Source organism: Canis lupus, chromosome 36 (assembly GCF_048164855.1).
Source record: "Canis lupus baileyi chromosome 36, mCanLup2.hap1, whole genome shotgun sequence".
NCBI lineage: Eukaryota > Metazoa > Chordata > Mammalia > Carnivora > Canidae > Canis > Canis lupus.
The window spans coordinates 14,258,376-14,276,640 of record NC_132873.1 but is presented as its reverse complement, the minus strand read 5'-3'; the positions used below and the strand labels follow the sequence as shown (position 1 = coordinate 14,276,640).

The 18,265-nt window shown below is 41.8% G+C and overlaps 1 protein-coding gene across 3 annotated transcripts in view; it reads left to right on the top strand.

The window, feature by feature from the left end:
- Positions 1 to 2,361: 2,361 nt before the first annotated feature.
- The window catches only part of PTH2R (parathyroid hormone 2 receptor), a 145,719-nt gene continuing 129,815 nt past the window's right edge, over positions 2,362 to 18,265 (top strand). For all 3 annotated transcript variants that reach the window (XM_072812601.1, XM_072812600.1, XM_072812599.1), the window contains exon 1: positions 2,362 to 2,486. In XM_072812601.1, the coding sequence (XP_072668702.1) occupies positions 2,412 to 2,486 (75 nt within the window). In that variant the 5' untranslated portion in view covers positions 2,362 to 2,411. The remainder of the gene's footprint in view (positions 2,487 to 18,265) is intronic.

The window sequence follows — 18,265 nt, the reverse complement described above, 5'->3', positions numbered from 1 at the left end:
AATGTATAGGCCTATCTTATTTTATTGACTATCTAGTTGATAAACAGCTAACAATTTGGGGTACCCTTTGTGCTGTAGAGTTTCTCAACCTTATCAGTAATGACAGATATTTCTGTCACGAGAAACTGTCATGTGAATTGTAGGATGTTGAGCAGCATCACTGGCCTCTGCCCAGTACGTACTAGTAATGTGTAGTGAGACACCAAAAATATGACACAACTCAAAATTTCTCCACACGTTGCCAGATGTCCCTGGGGAACAAAATTGTCCCTGGCTTAGAACCACTACTATAATACACAGTAAATTATTCTCTAGTTTATTTATTTTTTTTTAATTTTTTTTTTATTTATTTATGATAGTCAGAGAGAGAGAGAGGCAGAGACATAGGCAGAGGGAGAAGCAGGCTCCATGCACCGGGAGCCCGACGTGGGATTCGATCCTGGGTCTCCAGGATCGCGCCCTGGGCCAAAGGCAGGCGCCAAACCGCTGCGCCACCCAGGGATCCCTATTCTCTAGTTTAGAGATGGGGAACAAACAAATGAAAGTAAAAACTCCTGGAAGAGTGTTTCTGGTTTTTGAGGCCTAAGGAATATGGAAAAAATCTGTAATAATACTTTTGCACAAATAGAAGGACACATGATTAGTGGTGCCACAATGATAGAACACCCGGACCTTGGGCAAGTGACTTACTATCTGTTTCCTCATCTATAAATATGGAAAGCAATAATGCCCATCTCACAGGGTTAATGGAAAATTGGCTAATTTTATGTGAAGTACTCCGAAGAGTAACTGCAATGAAATAAAGCACTTAATGCTTTATACTAATAGATAATAGATACCTAATGTATCAGTATTAATACTATTACCACTATTTTCCTGCTTGAGTAGGATAATAGAAAAGGTAGCAGTTCTCATTTATCTATTTTAAAATATTTTATTTATTTATTTGAGAGAGAGAGAACGATCAATGGTGAGGCACAGAGGGAGAGGGAGAGAGAAAAGCAGATGCCGGCTGAGCTAGGAGCCCACCGTGGGGCTTGATCCCAGGACCTGAAGATCATGACCTGAGCCCAAGGCAGACGCTTAACTGAGCCACCTCAGTGCCTCAGTTCTAAATAATTTAACCAAACTGAAGACTTTAGATAATAGTCACCATAGAGAGTGTTATAAATCTTTGATAGAATAGTAGAAAGTGAACTTTACTTGGTAATTTTACGGCTCTGTGCATATGCATATGTTGAATATATTTTGCTACTTCCAAAAAGCACAAGATAGTTCACAATACACACAAACAATGTAAACGATGCTATTAAGCTAGAGATAGGAGCGAACATTTCAGACCTGGGGAAGTGGAAATAGAAGTTACCCCTTTCTAGTGTTTCAGGGTGGCCAACCATTCATAATCTGGAAGTTTTAAAAGCAAACCCAGTTTTCACTTTGGCACTCGTATGAAAGCTGACGGTGACAAATCACAGATCGTCACGGTCAAGCGGGGAGGGAGTTATCATGTTCTGTCTATGGGGGTCACTCTTTCCAAACTGCATCAGATGCTGGGAGACTAAATATTCCCGGACTCAAGGTCCCTAAAGCAAGGTCTCTGGCGTCTTGATGGTTGCACCTATTAGAATAAGGGAACAGGCTTTGTCCCAAATGAAGATATTTAAACACACACACACACGCACACACACACACACGCACACGCACACACTCTATAAACAAATATCAGTCGTCTTTCTATGATGCCTGGACCCAAAACTCGCAAAATGATGCAAAGAAATTTCGACCTAGAGATTTCTGCTGGAGTAGACTGTCCCTCCCTCCTTCCGTCTCTCTCAATCGCCCGCACCCCCCCCCCCCCCACGCACACACAGACTTGGTACTAGTGTGGTTTGGAGCCAGGCAGTCGGGAACCGGTGGGGCCGGGAGACGGCGGGGCGGGGCGGGGCGGGCCGCAGGGGCAGCGCCCGCCCGGCCGCACCACCGGGGCCTCCCGTGAGCCGGGGCAGCGCGCGGCTGGGCACAGGGAGCTCGCGGAGCCCTCCCCGAGCACCGGGGCGCCCCGAGGGGCCGGGGGCCGGGGCCGAGCGGACGCACGTGCAGACGGGACGCCGGGACCCCGACCGGGAGCGCCCCCTGCAGCCCCGCGGGGCGCCCCGCGAGCCGGGCCGGGGTCCGCGCGCCCCCTCCTCCCACCGGGCCCCGCGGGGCGGCGCGTCCGGGATCCGACGCGGGGTCCGCGCGCCCCCTCCTCCCACCGGGCCCCGGCGGGCCTCGGCGCGGGCCCGGGATCCGACGCGCGCCCCGGGCCGCCCCCGCCGCGCCGCGCTCCCCGCCCCGAGGGTGCCCCGCGCCCGCCAACTTGCGAGGGCTCCGGGCGCCGGGCTCCGGGCTCCGGGAGGGCGGGTCCGGGCATGGCCGGGCCGGGAGCGGCGCCCCAGGCGCGGGCGTGGCTGCTGCTCGGCGGCTGCCTTCTCGCCGGAGCCCAGGTAAGAGCAGGTGCGGCGCTGCCCCTGCGGCCCGAGGGAGCCTCGGGCTCGGCGCTGACGGGCGGACCCCGCGCCGCGCGCCTCCCGCGCACACGCACACGCACACGCACACGGCCGGGCGCTCGTGCACTCACACTCACGCGCGCACACGCGCACACCGCCGGGCGCTCCTGCGCTCACACTCACGCGCACACACGGCCGGGCGCTCGTGCGCTCACACTCACGCGCACACACACGCACACCGCCGGGTGCTCACGCGCTCACACTCACGCGCACACACGCGCACACGGCCGGGCGCTCCTGCACTCACACTCACGCGCACACACGCGCACACGGCCGGGCGCTCGTGCACTCACACACGCACACTCACGCGCACACTCACGCGCACGGCCGGGCGCTCCTGCACTCACACTCACACGCACACTCACGCGCACACTCACGCGCACGGCCGGGCGCTCCTGCACTCACACTCACGCGCACACACGCGCACTCAGAGAGCCAGGCGCTCTCACACACACACGTGGACACACCCAGGCACTCGCGCGCGCGCACACACACACACACACACACACACACACGTGCGCGTCCCTCAGCGCTCGGCAGGCATCTAGCGGAGCCGCGGGGGATGCTTTAGGCGAGCGTCCCGGGCCCGGTACCGCTCGGACCAGGACCAGCGTCGGGGCGTCTGAGAGTCGGGGCTGTGCGCACGGGGGTGTGTTCTGGGTCAGGAGGGCCGGACTGGGAGGCGAACGAACTTTTCTTGCCCGGAGACTCCTTGGGTCCCGTTTCGTTAGTCGAGATATCTTTGCGGGCGGCTGAGCGTCACTTTTGAGAACTTAAACTTCTCGGATCGACGGTGACGACTAAGCGGATGAGCGGCTCCCCCGCCAGACAGTCGCGCATCATTAGAGAGAAGACACTCGGCAGAAAACAAAATACAGTGTTAAGTAGGGCTCAGCTTGTTCCTGTGAAGAGCAAACGTTAGTTGTCATTTCGTGTTGCTAATACTGTTTAGAGATTTTCTGGGTGATCTTTTGGAATAGGGCCTCTCTAGTGTGCAAGTGGCAATTCAACCTCACATTTTTTTTTTTTTTTGAGTCAAATAAAATAGGTTTTCACGCAGCTTTTCGGATGAGCTGTATGGACGAGGTGTATGGCGAGGTGGGTGTAAGGCTTAGGAGCCTGTGAATTTAAACTCTATCAACGTCATTTCTCTCTTCTGTTCAGCAGGGGGCGCACCTCGACCGTCAAATGGAGCCCTAAATATTTTGTTTTTGGTTTTTTTTTTAATTATTTAACCGTGAGAATATTAAGGCATTGATTTATGTACTGATACTACCTAAACTTAATATTATGTTCTTGGCTTTCAGACGATCGGTTTAAAAGTCAATTATCCTAAAAGCGCAATTAAAAAAGTATTATTATTATTATTATTACTATTGTTATTTACCATATAGCCCACATAAGTTAAAAAAAATTATAGTACCCTGCCCTGCTAAATACTGGGCTTTACCTAGCATGGCTGGGATGTTTAATGCAAACTTGTTTTGTTAAAAAATCGAACAATATGTGTGTTGTACGTTGACTAAGAATATTAGCAATGGATGCTTGAAGGTAGGGCATGCTAAAACCTGAAAAATTTCACCAGAAGGAATATGAGCAAATGGGAAAAAAAGGATTTGGTGACAGTTATGGAACTCTGGTGATCTCTAATGTACTTCCTACATTTGCATCTTATAAGGTATTTGAATAATATGCTTAAAAACACTGCTCCCTTGCACAAGGGGCAAGTGAACTGTAGCCATTTACCTTATTCAGTGTTCCAGATTGCTTTTGTGAGGGGAATGGGGGAGATACTGCTTAGCACCACAACGAAATATCATTTTGAGATTGTGGGCAGAATATTTCTCTTACTTTTAGTTTTCAGTAAACCACTCAAGACATTGGATAATTTTTCTATAATTTAAACCTCCACTGGTACTGCTGACATTTTGGGCCATATAATTTTTTTGTTGTTGTGAGACTGTCTTGTGCATTAGGATATTTAGCAGCATTCCCGTCCTCTCCACTAGATGCCAGTAGTGTCCCCTCTGCCCGGTTGCGACAACCACAAAATGTCTTTAGATGTTGCTGAAAGTCTCTCTCAAAAATGAGCCCTGGTGGAGATACCTTGCTTTAAGTTGACTTCTGTTTATGTTTGTTAATTAAGAATGTATGAAATGGTAGTTTATAGTAGTGTATTAAATTTTTGGCCCTGGGATCCCTGGGTGGCGCAGCGGTTTAGCGCCTGCCTTTGGCCCAGGGCGTGATCCTGGAGACCCGGGATCGAATCCCACATCGGGCTCCTGGTGCATGGAGCCTGCTTCTCCCTCTGCCTGTGTCTCTGCCTCTCTCTCTTTCTCTCTCTCTGTGTGACTATCATAAATAAATAAAAATTAAAAAAATTTTTTGGCCCTTTAAACAAAATCTGAAGGTTAAAATAAAGTGAGTTACGTTGACACGTTGACACCTTCTCTGGTCTTCAGTCTCTTCATCTTCATTCCTACCTAACATATATATTAAATTTAGAAAATATATTGATAGAACAATGAAGGGAATGTATCAAAGCAGAATAGCTTGTGTCGAACAAATGTTTAATATTTAATAGACATCACAAAATAGATACTATAGACTAGTATCTATTAATTGTTTTTAAAGATCCCTGTGGTTTTTGGTTGGCAAAGAAGAGGCTGCCTTTGCTTCAAAGCACAGTTCAGAACTCATGCGATCACGTATCAGATGTCATTACAGTGCCTCATAATATATTTCTTGAAGTCAGATTATCACATGGGAATGGGGAGCACTGTATAAGTATGTGTAGTATTTTGTTTGCTATGTCAATGGGTCCTTCTGGACACAGACTCTGAGATGGAGTTAATGGTACAGTAGGTTTATTGGGGGTACTGTGAAAAGTACCTGTGAGAGAGAAAATAGTGAGAAAGTAGGATTGGACAGGGAGAGCCACAGATCAGGACGCAAATCTGGCACAGTCTTGGCCAACCTCATGGAGAGCTCAGGATACAGGTTGCCCACCAGAGGAGCCCCATGTGATGATAGAATGGCCAGGTCCTTGTACTCTAACTGTTGCTTACTCATTAGCTCAGGATTGTTTATGTAATTGTACACTTGGTTTCAAACTTGAGACAGATGTTTGAAGTACTGCAGCTGGAGGCTGTCCCAAAACCACACTCCTTCCAGACAAGTAGTTGGTTCTTTCTTGAAGGACTGTGTCGGTGGTGCACCTCTGTGTCTGCCTTCCTTATGAAATTATCAAGGAACAATGTTGGTTTTGCTGGGCTTGACAATGGGCTGACCCCATGTGATTCAGTCACCTTCCCCAGGCTCCATGGTTGCATATCAGTGGTTCTGACAGTGTATGTGCCTGAAGAGAGTACAAATCCATCACCATGACAGGAGAAAATTCTCGGAAGATATGACCTATTGAGTGGAAGTATGTAAGTTCTATACAATACTAGGCATGAGCAGATACTAGTGGGCAGGTTTTGTTTTCCAGTAATCATTCATTTTTTGCCTGCGTGGAATACCAACACTCTCGTGGACATTCTGATGTGGGCAAAGAATGGCCTGGGAACCCAAAAGCCACATTCACATTCCTCCTCTGAAAACATGCAACCTCGTTGGGTGTGAAACTTGATGTTTCTACTCTTATTCTGTTCAGTGAGAAGGATTAGCTCTACTGACCTTCCAGTGTGAAGATTCAGTCTTTGGGGAATCAGAAATCTCTTATTAGGGGGGAGGGGACGACAATCAGTGATAATATTTATTTACCTACCAAGTGCCAAATACTGTGCTAAGCACTTTAATCCATTATTATGTCATTTAATTCTCGTAGTAACTTTGTGAGATAGACGCTGTAATTATTCATTTCATAAGTGAGAAAATGGGACTAAGATGTTAGGTGATATTCTCAGGTCACACAGCTAACGAGTAGTCATGATTCACACCCAGACTTCGACCCTGGAACCCCTCCCTCAGGTTGGTGTCCTCATTGTGGAGATCAGTTGGGCACTGCTTAGCTAAATTATGTCTCTCTAGCCCTCTGTCCCAACAATATCCACCCCTGTGTATATTTCCCAAGGAATTTCTTACACAAGTTCATAGTGGTTATTGCAATAATTCTGTGGTATTGGGGTCAATATGGGTATTTATAGTGGGGTATGAGGCAATAAAAAGCAGTGGATTCAATGTACACAAAACAGCATGTATGAGATGTTTCAAACAGAATAGGATATAGCATATAAACAATGCGCTATATGACACAGTGCTGTTTACATATATTTAAATATATGCACAGTCAAGCAGCCATACATATTGTGTAGACATCCAGATAAGAGATATATGTGTATATAAATTTCACATAAGTGGTTGCATATGGGAAGGCAGAGAAGTAGGAGTGGGGCATAAGATAAAAAAAGAGAGATAGATAGAAAACCAAATAAATAAGCCTGCAGCCACATCTCAAGCTCTGTATCAGTTGGAGATCGTGGTGATAGCAGATGAAACTAGCAACAAGCCATCACTGGTAGATTCAAGGATGAGGACGTCATTAGGACATAGGCAGCTCCTCCGAGACGCTGGCTAAGAGACTACTCTCAAAAACATCGAGGTGAAACTTGGCTGCTGAGTGTGTCTGCATCATGCATACTTCCAGAAGCGCTACTGTGGTTAAAGATCCAGTGGTTCGTTCGTTCTCCTTCTTTCCCTTCGACAGCCAGGACAGTTTTCATTTGTCTGCCGGGCCTGGGTGAGCCTTGTATCCCTGGGGTGCGGCCTTCTGGGTGGCTGCGCCAGCTGTGGGTGGAATCCTCAGCCCCCCAGGGCCTCGGAGCTGCAAGGGCGGGGAGCAGGGGTGGCCTTTTCCTGGCAATGCACAGGGAGGTTTCATTTCCTTGGAACTTCCTCAACTCTTCATGAATAAAAATTGAACATTTTCATCTAACATTCACACATTCCATTTATTTTCCAGTTGTGAGCTTCAGTGGGTTTTGTCATCGACTAGAATCCATGTTCTCTTGTCTCTCTGTTCGGGTTTTGCTTTCTCCCTGAGTTAGGCTTTAAATCTTTTAACAGCAATGTGATTCTCGGCCGTCAGTACCTTCTGAGCCTCCTGTTTCCTCCAATCTATTGTGGCAGTGATGATGGTGTTTATCTCAGGGGATGTGGGAATATTGAATTGAAAAATATGCAAATGCACAAAAGCCTTAAGGTGCCCAATAATGAAAATGCCAGCTCTTTTCTATTAGTAGATTCGTTAAGGGCTTTTTAATGGAATGATTATTAGATTGAGATTATTTCTAAACTGATTGGGAGTCCCTGAAAGATTTTATTTATTTTTAAAAAAGAGTTTATTTATTTATTCATGAGAGACACAGAGACATAGGTAGAAGGAGAAGCAGGCTCCCCGCAGGGAGCCTGATGTGGGACTCTATCCAATGACCCTGGGATCACGACCTGAGCCAAAGGTAGATGCTCAACCACTGAGCCACCTAGGTGCACCCCCCTTGCACTGAAAGCTTTTAAATGGTGTGTGTGTGTGTGTTCTTTCTGCCTCCAAAAATGTGCCTTCTATACCTTACAGTTTCCCCTTTAGAACCCAGTTGCATTCTGACAGCAATTGGACATTTTATTCTTTGCACTGATAGATGTTATAATTTTACAGTTATTAATACAAGTATTGGTTAATATCTGTCTTGCCCTTTGAAGAAGTCATTCTGAAGACAGAGCCATTAATCAGAAGGCAGTTGCAGCTGTTCTCACAATCACTGGTGTGTCCTTGTAGAACTAGAGATGCAAGAAGGCAGATGGATTCAAGAGATAGAAGGTACATTCAGCTGAAGGACGAGTGGATTGGAGCAAATACAAGGAGTGAAATTTTTAGATAAGCTGGGAGTGAAATGCCTGAGATATTGACTAGATGGTTGGATATTGGATTTTAAAAGCTTAAGAAAACTCTGGATTTAGCACCAGCACTTTATAGGGAGTACCTGAAACCACATGTGTGAATGATATTCTCAATGAGAGTATCATGGAAGTAAAAGCACTGGCTAACTTGTTTAAAAGAGGGTGTACAGATAGATTTTCTATAAGATTACCTCTAAATTGTAAATTCAAAGGGAAAACTGGACGAACAAACAATTTGAAACACCCTGTGACAATCAGCATGGTGTCTTTGGATAGTAGGTTCTGCAAAAATGTTTGAATAAGCTTATTTGTATTTTTTTTCTTTTTAAGACAATTCATCCTCTTTAACACCACTTGGAACCGAAGGCTCTAATCATTTACTCTGTTTTAATTTAATTTAATTTTATATTTTTCTCTGTTTTAATTTTAAAAGGGTCACTCTCCTCTGAGGGCCAGAGGTCAAAGATCCAGTATCTGGTCATGGAGATGGAAAGACAAGAACTCTAAGAGAGTTCAGTGTTTCGAGAGCTCCCTCTTCCTAATGGCTGATAAAGTAGGCTCAGTGTTGAGCTTGACAGTTATTCCATTGGCTGATGGAATTTTATAGATGCTCACTGAAAGTAAATCATAGCTTTCTGGAGGGGGAAGGAGTATATAAAATGGTTAAGATTATGGACTTTGATATCAGAACTGAGTTTGGAATCTACGTTTCCTTCTCTCTAGCTGTTACTTACATCTCAAGAACCCATTTGAAAAGTGGGGATGACCTGATACCAAATTCATTGAGTTGCTGTATGGATTATACACCATGAAAACCTCAGAAGGAACATTTACTGTAGCACCTGTCACAGAGTTTGCTCACTCTCTTAGCCATTACTGTTGTTGCTATCGTCATCATCATTTCTATTATTTTTCTAACTAGCTATTGCTGGTATAGAGACTCAATTATTTTTTTAAAAAGATTTTATTTATTTATTCATGAGAGACACACACAGAGAGAGAGAGAGAGAGAGGGTCAGAAACCACAGGCAGAGGGAGAAGCAGGCTCCTGGAGGGGAGCCCGATGTGGGACTTGATCCCAGGACTCCAGGATCACGCCCTGGGCCGAAGGCAGGTGCTAAACTTCTGAGCCACCCAGACGTCCCTTGATTATTTTTATTTACTGATTCACACCTACCAAGTTTATTCTGGAGCAGTAACAATTTTCTCCAATAAGTATATCTATTTTTTTTATCTATTGTCTTATTTACTGCATTAACTACAACTCCCAATGTAATGTTGGACAGTAGTAATTATTACGTGCATCTTATCTTGTTTATTACTTCAATGAGACTTCTTCTAAAGATTTATCAAGTATGATATTTGTTCATGTTCATCAGTGCTAATTTTATTAAATTGTTAAATGGTAGGCTATTGTAGAAAGTTCTGAGTTTATATCATGTAGGATTTTTAATTTAAAGCCATAAATGACATGCTATTTCTTTTTTTAAGATTTTATTTATTTACTTGAGAGAGAGAGAGAGAGAGAGAGAGAGACAGCATGAGAGGGAGGGGCAGAGGGAGAAGGAGAGAAAAAAATCTCAAGTAGACTCCACGCTGAGTGTAGAGCCTGACACGGGGCTCAATCCCAGGGCCCCGTGATCATGGCCTGAGCTGAAACCGAGAGTTGGACACTGAACTGATTGAGCCACCCTGGCGCTCCTGATATGGTATTTCCTTAAAAATATGTCATATTAATTGTTTTGAAGTTCTGCCACAGACAGTGCCTAACTGGTTCTTAATAACTTTTCTACAGTATATGGTACCTCACATTAGATGATTAGATACTCATTCAATATTGGTGTTTCCATGATCATAGGTGGAGGATGTTATATATTATTATACATTGCTGCTTGAATCACCAAATAAGTCAAATACTCTTCTTAATAATAAGATACATACTGATAACACCCTTAAAAACCTAGCAAACAAACAAAAGTGTTGCTTCGTACTCTATTTGGCCAAATATTTATATGACTAGATTGGAACAGACTTCTGTGTGTGATTGAGGTAACTGCTGCCTCTCCTTTGTGAGACCATTTACATCAAATTGCAAACTGGCTGCAATTTCTTAAATGAGAGTCATTTATACTTCTTGTCACTTTCCTTACTTCTATAATCAGGCTAGTTCTGTTTTCTATGAGAACAAAATTTTTAGTTATTTTTTAAAATGCACTTTCTAAGAGCAAAGATTGTGTTTAAAAAATGCATTTAAGCACATGTTGTGGGCATGAGATAAGCTTGCATATTCTTCTGCCTACACCGCGAGAGAATCTGCCTTCCGAAAGGTGCTCATGCGTGTAACGAGCACCAAGGTGGAATTTCTTTCAATATATATTCTGGTGTCTTATTTCCTAGATGAATAATGTCATAAGACACGACATCCAGAAGCTTTTGGGTAGTCATGTAAGCAAAACTTAAGCATGATTTTCACTTTGATTCATTGAACTTAGAGATACCTAAAAAACTAGAAGAAACCATAAGTAGATATGTGGGGCTTTCCTGCAGTCTTAAAAAGGCCTTTTAAAATCAATCCAAAAGACATAGCATGCTTCTCTTTCCCACCAGATTGGTAATATATTAGTAATGGCATTTTGTTTGTGAGTCTAACACATTTTTTACCATTCGTGCTCATTGTGTAAGAAGTGCCCAAGAGCCATACTGTAGCTCCTGACGTACTTGAAGGCCAGATCCATGGCTTGGGTTTCTTTTATATAAATCTTCTGCCACAATGTCTGTGAATAGTGTCTTGTCCATGAAAGGTCTCAGTAAATATTGTAGAATAAATATACTCGATGATCCTCACTGCTAAACCAGCACAGTGAGTTGTGTAGAATGAGCAGACAACTGGCTAACAGGTTTTCTGTGAGCATAAGGAGGTACCTCCAAAAAATTCTTTTTCCCTAGGTCTTCTCATTTTCACTTCAGCAAAATTGCATTGGACTATTAAGCTTTTTTAAATTGTTTTTTTAAAAGATTTTATTTATTTATTCATGTGAGACACACACAGAAAGAGGCAGAGACACAGGCAGAGAGAGAAGCAGGCTCCATGCAGGGAGCCCAGTGTGGGACTCAATCCCAGGACTCCAGGATCATGCCCTGCGCTGAATTGAAGGCAGATGCTCAACCACTGATCCACCCAGGCATCCCTTAAATTTTGTCTTTACTGTGTAGGCCCTCAAAGTGATTAAGAGATGGCCCTGTTCTCTAAGGGGCTTCCACTCGAGGGGGAGACAGAAAGCCAACAGTGCGAAGTGGGGCTCTGTGCCTGGCATCTCCTGTCCTGCAGCATCTGTCCATTTTCCTTCTTCCCAGTGTACCTTTTACTCCCATGCTTGTGTGGTGTAGACAGTAAGTCCTCAGCTAGAGATGAGAAGGGCCTGACTGATTTCTGCCAGAGGTTTTCACATTCAGCATTTTTGTCTTTTTGCTTCGTTAAGTCTATGTTGGTCAAGTATAAGTAGAAGGTCATAAAAGTATAGATTTGTTAATACTGGTTAATATGTATACAGGTTTGCCCTATAAAGGCCCTTAACTAGGCACCCTATGTGCATTTTCTTTAATCCTTACAACAAACTTAAGAGGAAGGAAGGAACATTTTTACTGCCTCTCTAACATCCATCCCATTCCTCACCAACTTGGTGGCAAGTGAGTACAAGTGGTTGAGTAAGGATGCACTGTGAAAAAATGCAAAACTCAAAATCTCTACCCTTGTGAATTTTGCATTCTCTCGTTCTCCTGAAGCCTGCTCTACCCATGGATGCACATGCACTTGCCAAAACATTTCCTTAGGTTATCCAGCCAAATGTACATTGGCACAGGTTTACATTGAAGGCAAAATAAGCTTTGTGTTTTATTATGCAGATACAGGAAAACAAAAACACCTTATCTATTGACCAACACCTTTTTAGTAAAGCTTCAGCTGTGCTAGGTGAACAAGTTCTAGAGGTCTCCAGGACAACCTAGTGCTAACAGCAATACAGCATTGTTCATTTCCAAATTCAAGAGGATAAATCTTGTAACTCTTCTTACCACAAAAAAACAAAAAACAAACAAAAATCATGAGGACATTTTGGAAGATGTTGGCTACATCTATTACCTTGATTTTGGTGATGGTATCATAAGTGTTCGCATATGTCCAAACCAATCAAAATGTGCCCGTTAAATATATGTATTTCTTTATATATGTGTGTATATATATATATATATATATATATATATATATACACACACACACACACATATATATTTTAAGATTTTACTTATTTGAGAGAGAGAACATGCATGTGCACGAGCTGGAGGGATGAACAGAGGGAGAGGGAGAAGCAGACTTGGTGCTGAGCATGGAAGCAGACATGGGGCTCGATCTTAAAACCCTATGATCATGACCTGAAACCAAGGGTCAGATGCTTTAACAGACCGAGTCACCCAGGCACCTCTGGTTTTTTGTATTTCAATACAGCTGTTAAAAAAATTGAGCACCTTACCTAACAAACAAACAAAAAACTCCAAACAGGATAAAATGGGTAATGTGGTCAATGGTACAAACTTCCAGTTTGAAAATAAGTAAGTCACAAGGGTATAATGTACAGCATGATAACCATAGTTAGAATACTGTATTGCATATTTGAAAGCTGCTAGGAGAGTAGATTTTAAAGTTTCTCATCAGGAGAAAAAAATTTTGTAAATGTATGGTGACATGTTAACTGGACTTAACTGTGGTTATCATTTCACAATATATAGAAATATAAATCAGTATGCTGTACATCTGAAAATAACTCATATAATGTTATATATTGATTATGTGTCTATTTTTTTTAAAAATATTTATTTATTTATTTATTCATTCATTCATTCATGAGAGACAGAGGCAGAGACACAGGCAGAGGGAGAAGCAGGCTCCATGCAGGGAGCCTGATGTGGGACTCGATCCTGGGTCTCCAGGATGAGGCCCTGCGCCGAAGGTGGCGCTAAACCGCTGAGCCACCCAGGCTGCCCCAATTATGTGTCTATTAAAACACAACAATTAAAAAACCCCATAACCTTCTATTCATGACAACTCAGTTCAGCAAGTACTTTGAGGGTCTCACTTATGCTGGACACTGTAATAATCACTGAAAATAGAAATACAGTCAAGCACATGCCCACATTTTCAAACAGATCATGTTCAGCATTCTTAAAAAGATTTCTGCATTTGAATTAATGTTTAATACAACCTTTGAGTGATGACCTTTCTTTTGGGAGAGAAGTCAACCTGATAAGGCACTGTTATCATTGAGTGGCTCCCTCTGTGTCTCCTCATCTGTCCAAAAGTTTGGGTCCCAGACTACACTGACCTCACACAGTCTTGTCAAATACAGCTCTTTCCTGCTCCCCCAACCCTTGACCCACTAGATTCAGTTTTTTTTTTTACTGCCAGTAAGTCCATGTGGACTCTTACTTCTCACTGATTTAGAACCCCTGTATTATTCCCAGATCTACTGACTAAATTCCTCATTACATGTTACCTTTCCCTATTCCCTGCCCCCTATTACTCATTCAACTATCTAAAAACAATCATACCTTGACCTCCTCTCTCATCCATAAAGCTAACTGTTGTGTGATAGGTGGTCACATCGTTATGTTAGAAATTAGGAAAATCAAAGTTTCATTCCAATATTCATTCCTTTTTTTTTTTTTTTTTTTTTTTAAATTTTTATTTATTTACTTATGATAGTCACAGAGAGAGAGAGAGAGAGAGGCAGAGACACAGGCAGAGGGAGAAGCAGGCTCCATGCATCGGGAGCCTGATATGGGATTCGATCCCGGGTCTCCAGGATCACGCCCTGGGCCAAAGGCAGGCGCCAAACCGCTGCGCCACCCAGGGATCCCTCATTCCTTTTTTTGATAGGTCATAGAATATGGTTTACTTTACAAGTTCTCATAAATTTCCTTTATTCTCTTAACAGACATGCATAATTTGTATAGCTACTGAGTGCACAGAGTTTCTACTATGTGAAACTTACCTTATAGTTTGTTGACCTTATTATTAATGGTGATTTTACCTCATTGCTGTTGCTCAAAATTAGCCTTCTCATTCCCATTGGATATCAATCATGTTATTTTTCCCAGCCGCTACTCTTTCCCAGGATCCCACAGCTATGCTGCATGACAGATGTGTTGCCTGGGGTGGTGACACTATAGATACAAATGGATGGAATGTTGGCCACTGAAATTTGGCCTGCAGCCTGATTTTCTCTACCTCAAATTCTGGTTGCCAACTGCCTGAAGGAAATAATCATCTTCTTGATGATTTGTTACATCCCCAAACAGGCCAACACTGGTTGTTAGGGTGGGGGTAGCTTACTTATTTTGTATTGCATTTCGTTTTTTTTTCCTTTGGTTGTACAATGTGATTCTTTTAAAGGTGTACAACATGATTTAGTATATATATACATTGTGAAATGGTTATCCAGTTGATTAACAAATTCATCACCTCCCTTTTTGTGTGTTTGTGTGATGAGAACACTTAAGATCTACAGGCTTACCCTGGAGATATTACAGGTTTGGTTCCAGACCACTGTAGTAAAGCGAATATTGTAAGAAAGTGAGTCAAATAAATTATTGGGCTTCCCAGTGAATATAAAAGTTTTATTTATACTATACTGTAGTCTGGTAAGTGTGTAATAGCATTAGGTCTGAATAAAACAATGTGCATTTCTTAATTAATACTTCATTGCTGAATAAATGCTATCATTTGAGATTTCAGTGTTTCATAATCACTGATCACAGATCACCATAAGAAATATAATAAGAAATGAAAGAGTTTGAAGTATCGTGAGAATTACCAAAATGTGACACAGAGACATAGAATAAGCTAATGCTGTTGGAAAAATGGTGTCAACAGATTCACTTGATGCAGGGTTGCCACAACCCTTCAAGTGTAAAAAAATATAGCGCCTGAGTAGTGCTACAAAGCAAAGTGCACTAAAACGAGGTATGCCTGTATTTGAAATTCTGTATTTCCCCATAATTACAGGGACACCATTCAAAGCAAATTTTTAGCTTTTCTATGTTCATAGAAAGCTTTCCAAATTTTCAGTGTGAAATGATTTTTGAAAGCCATTCTAGATGTACCAGCTAGTTAGGTTTTTAAGTAACTAAAACTCTTGTGCCAATTTTGCTGAGATTTGAAAATAGAGCTTTTGACTTGGGAATTGAATGTTGCACAAACCTACTTGACCCTGTGTGCATAGTTCTTAACTTGGCTAATTCTGAATTTGTGTTTTGATGGCAACTTCCCATAAAATAAGTAAATTACTTTTGAGGAAGATACAGTTACTTCACTGAATTGCCAAGGGAGTCATTTTAAATTAGTTGATGATTAATAGTTGACAATCTCTTGCTTGGGAGATCTAATAATGGGTGGGAATTTAAAAATTGTCAGTTGTAATTGATTTTCTTTGAGACGGTAGGGAATCTTTCAAATTTATAGGAGCCTATAAATTTTGGGGAGCTACCAAATCCATGATTTTCTTTTGCTCTCAAGTTCTTTGCCAAATAATCTAAACATATTTGAACTTAATTTAGTTCAAACTAGTAGATTATATTGCGTTTAATTGAAAACTTGGTTGGTCTTTCTGTCACAGTTATAATCATTAAACTAAATACAATTCGCTAAAAACTCTTTATTATATGAATGAAGAAAGTATTTTGAGAAAATTGTAGATTCATATATAGTGTAAGAAATAATATAGGGATATTGTATACCTTTTATCCAATTTCTCCCTGTGGTAATATCTTTTATAACTGTAATATAATAGCCCAAGCAGCAAATTGATGTTGATGCAGTCCACATGCTTAATTCAGGTGTCACTGGTTTTATTTGTATTCAATGGTGTGTGTGCGCATTTACTTTTATGCAGTTTTATCACACGTGCAGATGCACGTGACCACCACTGTAGTCAAGATACAGAACAGTTTCAACACAGGAATCCCTCCTGCTACCTTTATAGCTACAGCCTCTTCCCTCTCTTACCGTGTCCCTTGCTCTCTCCAATACCTGGCAACCACTAATCTGTTCTCCATCTCTATAATCATTAGATGACTTAAAAAATTAACTATGCTTGGTTTCTTTCGTTCTTTTTTAGATTTTATTTATTTATTCATGAGAGACACAGAGAGAGAGAGGCAGACACAGGCAGAGGGAGAAGCAGGCTCCCTGCAGGGAGCCCACTGGGGGACTCAATTCCAGGACCTTGGGATCACACCCCGAGCCAAAGGCAAGATGCTCAACCACTGAGCCACCTAGGTGCCCCCTATGCTTGATTTCTAAGGAGTATTTGGAGCTCTACAAATACCTGATAATTTTGAGTGGTTAAAATGAAAAAAGGTTGAATGATAGGTGTGAAGGATCCTAACTGATTTTCAGTGAGGCCACGGATTAATACATTGCATTCTTAAACTGTTTTCAGTTTGCTTCCTGCATGAACAGAGTCCTGGGAAGTTTTATGATTTACTGTCTAATATGCAAAATGGACTGGTCTTTAGATTTAGTTCCGAGTTAGAGTTCAGTTTGTGAAAGGATTAAAAAACTTGAGAGGTATGGACACTTGTGTGGTGGAGTGCATGTGTGCGTGTGTTTATGCTGTGTATTTTATCTACATAACTTGTTTTACTTGTTTGAGTTAAAAAAGGACAAAGGGGGAGACACTTCCATAGTTGATGTTTTAATTAAAGGTGGATGGTTCAATATTTTCTCCAAAGCTATCAGTTTATTATAACAGAATCCTTTTCTCTATTTGAACCCAATATTACAGACAGTAAATTCTAAGTAATTAAAAACATATTTCATCTCAGATTCACTTTACAATGTAAAACTTTGGCTGCTCTTAAGGGAATCGCACTCTTAAGAGTGAGATCAGTACTTAAGAAAGTAAAATAAAATATTAATAGGTCTGTATGAACTCTTCTGAGACCTGTGTAAAAACATGGGTAGAAAATTAATAAAACTGATTTATTATTTGGCTCATTGATACTAAACCATATGACAAATCCTGAATTCCAAACAAAAGTCCTTATTGTAGACCAGCTCACCTTTCTCTTGGGCTGTGGAAAGTAGTCCAAAGAAATGCATTCTCTTTAAACATACTCTTTCAATCTTTTCTGAGTTAGAGCCAAATCTAGTATATGAATATTATAATAGCTTTCTAAGAAGGCATTATGTACATCAAGGAAACTTCACTTTATAAAGGAGATATTTCTGCAAAACTATAGTCATATTTTAACACTTCTTATTTACCTTTGTTTTTTACAACCACCTTGTGGCAGATCCTCATGTACTAAAATGAGGTAATATTTTTATATATATTGTGTTTTTTCAAGTTAGGACAGATTGATTCTTTTGAAAAAAAATTAACTTAGATAATTATAGATTCATATGCAGTTGTAAGAAATAATACAGAGAGAACCTGATACCCTCTACCCAGTTTCTCCCAGTGGTAACATCTTATAAAAGTATAGTAAATATCACAACCAACATATTGACATCAATACAGTCAAGATATCAGGTTTTCTATCTCCAAAAGATTCCCCGTCTGTTGCCATTCTATAGATACACTCACATCTCCTCCTCCTCAACCCCAGGGCAACTACTAATCTGTTCTCCATTTCTATAATTTACTTTGTGTCTTCTCTCTTTCTTTCCTTTGTTCATTTGCTAGAAGTTTGTCAATTTTATTGTCTTTTCAAAGACCTAGCTCTTTTATTTTATTTATTTGTTTGACAGAGAGAGAGTGAGA